The sequence below is a fragment of the Bos mutus genome, chromosome 24, assembly GCF_027580195.1.
Source record: "Bos mutus isolate GX-2022 chromosome 24, NWIPB_WYAK_1.1, whole genome shotgun sequence".
NCBI classification, from domain to species: Eukaryota; Metazoa; Chordata; class Mammalia; order Artiodactyla; family Bovidae; genus Bos; species Bos mutus.
The window spans coordinates 26,148,455-26,155,961 of NC_091640.1; the positions used below are offsets into that span (position 1 = coordinate 26,148,455).

The 7,507-nt window shown below is 37.0% G+C and overlaps 1 protein-coding gene across 4 annotated transcripts in view; it reads left to right on the plus strand.

Annotated features, from left to right (window-relative positions):
• Positions 1 to 7,198, plus strand: part of DSC2 (desmocollin 2) — a 38,425-nt gene extending 31,227 nt beyond the window's left edge. For 2 of the 4 annotated variants that reach the window (XM_070361529.1, XM_070361530.1), the window contains exons 13-17: positions 1,309 to 1,545; positions 1,931 to 2,058; positions 3,687 to 3,977; positions 4,512 to 4,557; positions 4,646 to 4,783. In XM_070361529.1, the coding sequence (XP_070217630.1) occupies positions 1,309 to 1,545; positions 1,931 to 2,058; positions 3,687 to 3,977; positions 4,512 to 4,547 (692 nt within the window). In that variant the 3' untranslated portion in view covers positions 4,548 to 4,557; positions 4,646 to 4,783. Of the gene's footprint in view, positions 1 to 1,308; positions 1,546 to 1,930; positions 2,059 to 3,686; positions 3,978 to 4,511; positions 4,558 to 4,645 lie in introns of all 4 variants that reach the window. The other 2 variants (XM_005901038.3, XM_070361528.1) reach the window with 1 other exon arrangement.
• The last annotated feature ends 309 nt before the right edge of the window (positions 7,199 to 7,507 follow it).

Sequence of the window (7,507 nt, forward strand, 5' to 3'; positions counted from 1 at the left end):
ATGGCAACCCACTCCAGTAGTCTTGCCTGGAGAATCCCGTGGACAGAGGAGCTTGGAGGGCTATAGTCCATGGAGTCGCAAAAAGTTGGACACAACTGAAGCGACTTAGCATACCAGTGAATGTGTATTTGAGAAGCAACCTTATATTTAGATGACCTCTCTACTTTGGTGTCATAATATCACATCTTTTTTATATAATGTTAAAAGAGGCAGTAATTAAAACAAAATTCCTACTTAGTACAGTGAAACGTTAACAGGATTATGTTGGTCAAAACTGTATTAGTTTAAAGTTTTGCTGGGCTGTGAAATAGTCCAAAGCCTGAAAAATGCTAAGTGAAGACTGTATCCTAAGGAGCCTTTAGGTCTCATTATGCTATTTACTCTTTTTGGGCATTCATTTATTCATATGTAAAATGGGATTATAGGGGGAAGTAAACAAGATAGGCAATCCAATAGACTGTGGTATGTTTTGGATCATAAATTTTGGTTTTGTTAGTCATATTATTATTTCTTACACATTCATGGACACCGGGTTAATCATGCTTTCCTTTAAAATTGACTCAATTCAATGATTTATTTTTTTACCCAAGTATTGAAGGTTTACATTTAGAGCATCAAATATGAAATAATAAAAATGTCACACTGGGCCAGCTAACTTGGGAGGATTATTCTTGGGCATGGGCGTGTGTAATCTATATGTAAAGTAGTATATTTTTGGCTCTGTCCCCAAGACTGTTGGATTTTGATCTGGATAAAATATCCACTCTTGACTTAAAAAAAAACATCAAAAGCAAAAAATATAAGGTTGGTCCCAGTGTCTTATAGGATCATGAGAAGAAGTTCCAGCATATGACTGATGCCTTGATAGTAAGTTCATGGTTTGGCATAATATATGAAAATAAAGTAAGGAGAAACATCCGGAATTCAGACTATGAAATTCTCTGATGAATAGTGCATAAAAGAAGATACATTAAAATTAAAATTTTGGTCATATTAAAATTTTTTAAGATATGATAAAAGTCAATCTCTTAACAAATCTATTATTTGTGATAAGAAGGACTTGTGTATGGACAGATAAAATATATTATTACAAAAGCCAAAAGACGTTTATACAACGAGGCAGCATAAACAAACTTGTATATGATCAGAAAGACTTTGTCCATGCACACTTACAATCGTGTAGCAATTGTGCCATTCCCATTAGGAATATCCATGGTATGGAAATAATGCTGAATATCCTGTCACTAGTTATTTATGCTCAGGAGAAATCAATGGCAATCTATAAGTCATGGTTTTATTTCCTTTCAGATACAGCAGCACGTCTCTCCTATCTGAATGACCTCCGGTTTGGAAAATATACAGTCCCTGTCAGAGTTACAGATAGACTTGGCCAGTCACTCGTCACTCAGTTAGTGGTGATATTATGTGACTGTGTTACCCCAAATGACTGCAGCTTTCGGCCAGTTTCGAGGACTAGCAACGGAGAAGTGATACTTGGAAAGTGGGCCATCCTTGCAATGTTGTTGGGCATAGCATTGCTATTTTGTAAGTCCTTTCATGAATTTAAAAGATAACCTTTAAAATAACTTTCAGGACACATTCTCAGAATCAACACTGTTATCTATGGCTGCTCATTTGTATATAGCTACGTTTCTATTTAACACACACATATTTAATTCTTATATTGAACGTGCATGTAGGTATCATATTAGTGCTGTTGTAATTGGTGCAGACATAAAATTTAACACAAGTACAGCACTGAGCGTGTCCTTGTTTGTGGCATATCCATTTAAGGCAGGCTTTTCTAATGGATGCTGCTTTGACTCAAGCAATAATATTTATGTTTTCTGGAAAGTTGTTTTTCTATTTGTCATCATAAATTCATAATAATCTTTTATGATAAACCAAAGTCATCTCTCTTTTTCTGCAGGTATCTTATTCACCTTGGTCTGTGGGGCTACTACTGGGGCAGACAAAAAGCCAAAAGTATTTCCGGATGATTTAGCTCAGCAGAACCTCATTGTGTCAAACACTGAAGCTCCTGGCGATGACAAAGTGGTAAATTGTCTTTTCAAAATAGGCACAGATGATAGGGAATTCCCTGGCGGTCAATGGTTAAGACTCTGCGCTTCCACTGTGGGGGCGCTGGTTCAGTCCTTGGTCAGGAGTTAAGATCCCTCCTGCCACGTGGCTCAGCCAAAATATTCGAATATTCAAACAATAAATTTGCCTAAACAACTGTAGTGATCTTTTCTGGGAAAAGTTTTTTTGAAATCAGATAGCTTACAGTATATAACATGTCATCAGTTGCAGGGGACAAATCAAATGACATTGATCCCATGGTGATATGTGGCATTTCAATTTGGCCATGTAATGTTACTTAATAGTAAAATCCTTTGGCATATTGTTATTTTTTTCCCCCCCTATTTCAAGTGTGTCACTGCTTCAACTTTAAATCCTGTCTTTTTTATATATTGAAGCTGCCGGTTGTGCTGTAAAAGGGTTTCATTTAGTTATTCACGGATCATCAGCATAATAATTTTAATTTTTTTTCTGGCAGCAGCCATAAAATGACTACAGGCTTTGATCATCGTGGGAAGAACTTTAATGGAGGCTCTCAGCCTCTACTATGGGTTAGAGAGGAGCCTGTGGTCAAATATATGAAGCAATCATGCTAACAGGTGATTGCACTGCTTCAGCTTTGAGTTCCAGCCTAGTATGTGGATGAAGGAAAAAAGTGAAGTGAAAGTCACTCAGTTGTGTCCAACTCTTTGCAGCCCCATGGACTGTACGGTCCATGGAATTCTCCAGGCCAGAATACTGGAGTGGGTACCTATCCCTTCTCCAGTGGATCTTCCTGACCCAGGAATCAAACTGGTGTCTCCTGTATTGCAGGCAGATTCGTTACCAACTGAGCTATGAGGGAAGCCCCAGTATGTGGAGGAACAAATAAATTCCCTACCAAAATGTAATTGATGATTAGAGCAGGAAGGATCTAGAAAACAAAAGGATGTTGGCATCTAGGAAGGTATTAGAAAAAATGAAACTTAGAGTTTCCTAGAGAAACATAACATGGAAAGTTAGTGTCCAGAGCTTTGGTGTTCTTACTTTCTCTGCTGATTTGTCTTTATTTAATTAGATGACAAGGATTTAGTTAATTAGATGACAAGGATTTAGTATTGCCGCTTTTTATGGCAACTTGTTATTTCTGTTAATTTTGTTTCAGTTGAAGGGAACTCAATTAGGCACTGAATAAAAATACCGATTATTATTTCTGTTTCTGTTCTAGTCAGGTGAAGGGAATGAATTTAAGCAGCGTTAGTCTGTGTGAGACAATAGTGTGGAATCCTGAGCCTGAGATGTGAGATGCTGGAAGGATTTCACAGATGAAGTTGTACAGTATTCTAAGAAGTTATTAAACAAGGAGTACACATCAGGTTTTCTGACTTGTCTCAAGGCTCAGACCACTTGACATCTTGCAGTTGGCTTCCTGTATTGGAAGCTACCTAGTGAAGTAGTAGAATTAAGGTAGTTAGGTACCCAAGGTTGCCAAGACAGATTGAGTTCCAGCCCTTGGAATGCTTACCTCCTAGCACGAAAATTCATGGCATTATCTGCTTGATTTGTTCTTTTTCTCATTTTTTGTTTTTCTCTGTATTTCCCCAATGCCACCTGTTTTGTTCCAGTATTCCACAAATGATTTCACAACCCATGCTGTGGGTGGCTCCTCTCATGGAATTGGTGGCACCCTGGGATCCAGAGTGAAGAATGGAGGGCAGGAGACCATCGAGATGGTCAAAGGAGGGCACCAGACCATGGAGTCCTGCCAGGAAACCGGGCATCATCACACCCTGGAACGGTGTAAGGAAGGTGGACAGCACACTCTGGATTCCTGTAGGGGAGGACCAGTAGCAACCGACAACTGCAAATACACGTACTCCGAGTGGTATACTTACACTCAGCCCCGTCTTGGTGAAGTGAGTTTCCCATAAATCTGTTTTGCTTTCTTTTCAGCTTTCTAAATGATTATGAAATGATTATGATCTTGATTTTTCACCCAATTAATCTACTCATTAGAAATTTGATTTTCCTTAATTTTGATTGAATTGCAATCAGAGGTTAAATGGGTATTGACTTTTCTTCCTATTTTGTTTGGTTGTTCATTCTTTCTGAAAGAATAAGATGATACTTAAATTCTTTTTCTCATGGCTTTGTGTTACCATTTCCCATCAGACAAATCAGGTCTTAGAGACCAACAGTGGCATCTGAGGCAACTCCAACCTGCAATCACTCTGCCTATCTGGAAAGCTTTGAGCCACATGCATTCGGGTTCACTTGTACGAATGCATTTCACATTAGCCATAATCTGGAAAGGGAAAACAATGATAACTTAAAACAAATGCTTGCATACTTGCTGCCACATGTGTGACTTTTAGAAACCTGCTATGTAGTGAATTAACTGATGGTGTGATTTATGATACAGACCAATCATGTGCATTTTTTATACGTAGGAATCCATTAGAGGACACACTCTGGTTAAAAATTAAACAATGAAAGGTAAATCAAAGCAATTATTTTTATGCTAGTAAGTCTTGGTGTTTAAAATAATAATAATAAAATATGTTGTGTTTTATCCTCTTGGCAGAAGGTCCAGCAGTGTGATCAGGATAACACCCATATGCAAGCTCAAGACTATGTCCTGACCTATAACTACGAAGGAAGAGGATCGGCAGCTGGATCTGTGGGCTGTTGCAGCGAACGACAAGAAGAAGATGGGCTTGAATTTTTGGATCATCTGGGACCCAAATTTAGGACACTTGCGGAAACATGCATGAAGAGATGAGTGCCTTCTAGATGGTCTACAAAAGCCAATGGGTTTATCGTCTTTTTTTGTTTTTATAAGCTAAGATTTTTTTTTAAACATAGAAGATGCTATATTGGGGGCTTTTCCCCTTTATTTTGTTGGGATCTCTTTAGCCAAATGTGCATTCACCGAGGGATGCTGTAAATAGCTACACAAATTTCCTGGCTTTTTCATATTGTTTAATTACTTACTGCCACCTAAGGACACCTGCAGATAGACAAGAAAGTCTGCGTTATTGTTTACATTTGGGTATAATGACAGCAACCAATGTATAGTGCAATACAGTGTAAGGAATTCATGTGTATATCATAGACTACTTGAAGTAGAACCAAATGGAAAATTGTAGAGACCTTGCTCTAATGTAATCTTCAGTTACCTGATTCATTAATCATTTGTATGGTATTTAAAGACTGCTGTTCTCCTAAACATTCTGAAGTGTTTATACTGCATTCTTGATGTTGTCTTAGTCTTGTAACATGACCTGTCTTCATAAAGCAAGTGTTGACTGTTATTCTAATTCCATTTTGGTGGAGTTTAGTTTCTACCTTGTATTCTTTGTGAAATCTGGCACTGAATTACACTTGCTCTTTTATTCACCTTCTCCAAACATTTACATTTTAAAAAATGCTTCAAGAGTGTATTTTTATTTCTGTGAGGCTTTGGTCTTTGGTCTCCTCGGCCCGGCTCTCCAGCGCCCCCTCGGCCTCTGTCTCTCACCTTCCCTCTGCTCCCTTCGTTCCCTTCTCCCTCTCTCTCTCTGTCTCTATCTTCTTTGTGTTCTTAAAAGTTTTTATTTGGGCCGAAGAATCTAAATATAGTTAAGAGCCATCTCTCTTTCCTCTCGTATGAAGTTCTGTGTTTCTCTTTTATATAAGCACCTATATATTCTTGGCTTTTCTTAAAATCAATGTAATGTTGATTTTATTGTTTGAACTGTTTTGGTGCTTGCTTCATTATCTTCTCTACAAAGACCCTTTAATTTTGTCACTAAATTGTAGAAATGTATCATGCTTTTATTAGATGCAGCATTTTATGTTAACAAAAGGAATACTGTAATTAAAATTGGGATGTGGGCATTTAGTATATAGTAGTATATTTGTTTGGTTCTCAGTTGCTCAGTGGTGTCTGACTCTTTGTGACTGCATGGACTGTAGATGCCAGGTTCCTCTGTCCCTGGGATTTCCCAGGCAAGATTACTGGAGTGGGTAGCCATTCCCTTCTCCAGGGATCTTCCCCACCCAGGGATCAAACCTATGTCTCCTGCGTCTCTTGCACTGGCAGGCAGATTCTTTACCACTGTACCACCTGGGAAGCCCAGTAGTATATTTATAGTTCCTTATTGCAAAGATCCAGTTTATAAATGCAAAATAGTGATGGTTTTTGAAATAAGCTTTGAAATGCAGGGATCTTGAAAGCTGTCTAGGAATAATATAGCTTTTTAGATGAGATGGCTAGTTACATCTATGTGTTTGTAAAGTTTTTTTTTTTTTAATATTATAAGAGTAAAGTTTTTAATGAATGTAGAAGTGGTTCAAACTGTTTAAATTTTGAACTAATAAGACAAAGTTAAACTTAATAGCTAACCAAATTCCAGGCTAGGTTTCACAGCTGATTTCAATCAATGAATTTTCTATCTATACTAACCACTGGACATTTAAAAATATTTCTAATATTTAGAATAGTTAATAATATGCCTGCTTTTGGATTCACAAGATTGGCTTATACCAATTATTTTTAAGAATTAACATTGGGTAGTTTATTGAATAATCTGTTTATCTTTTCAATAGTTTCATTGCTGCTCAGTCAAAAATACAGTTTCTCAATATTATTTATAAAATTCTTGTACGTGACTAGTTATGATAAAGTAAATCAGGTAGTTTTAAAAATCTGTGTGTTTGTTAATCATATGTCTGATATGAGCTTATGGGATGGTGTTTTTCTTAAAGAAGTGGTGCTCTTTTAGAATCCTGTTCTACACATTTTAGAATTTTAGAGGTTGATTTGGAGAGGTCTTCGGTTGTTACCATCACATTTATCTAATTTTACTGTTCTAAAGACTGTAATGCTATGGAATGTTGGTGAAGTTGCATTATTTCTCCATGTCTGGTTTTCTTCATCTAAAATGGGGGATAATAAATAGAACTCCTTTTCTAGGGTTCTCCTGGGGTGGCTGTAAGACATTTGAATAAAAAATGGTTTTTAAGCATGAAAGTCACTCAGAGTGGTCCACCCAAAAGGCACTCCTAATAGAACTAAACAATTTTAAATAAGTTGCATTAATAACCCATTTCATGTTAACAAAAATCAATTAAGAAAATAAGATAATGGAAGGATTGTCTTTGTAGTTGTTATTTTGTTTTTGACTTTTGAATATCTGTCAGCTGAGCATATGTTTCTCTGTAATGATCATCCAGTGACTGAGTCTTCTATTTCCAGTGTTTCAGAACACACACTGCAAAGACTGCTGAAGTATCTGCAAAGGATTGCTTTGTTGCAAATAATATGAAACTTTGTTCAAATTGGATGGAAAGAAGAACATTCACTTCTTAAAATGGGCACTAATTCTGGACCCCTGGGAAAATTACATGTGCTTAAGACTCCTCCTTCAAGCTTATTCTTAGCTGTTCTTCTAGCTTCTTCTGC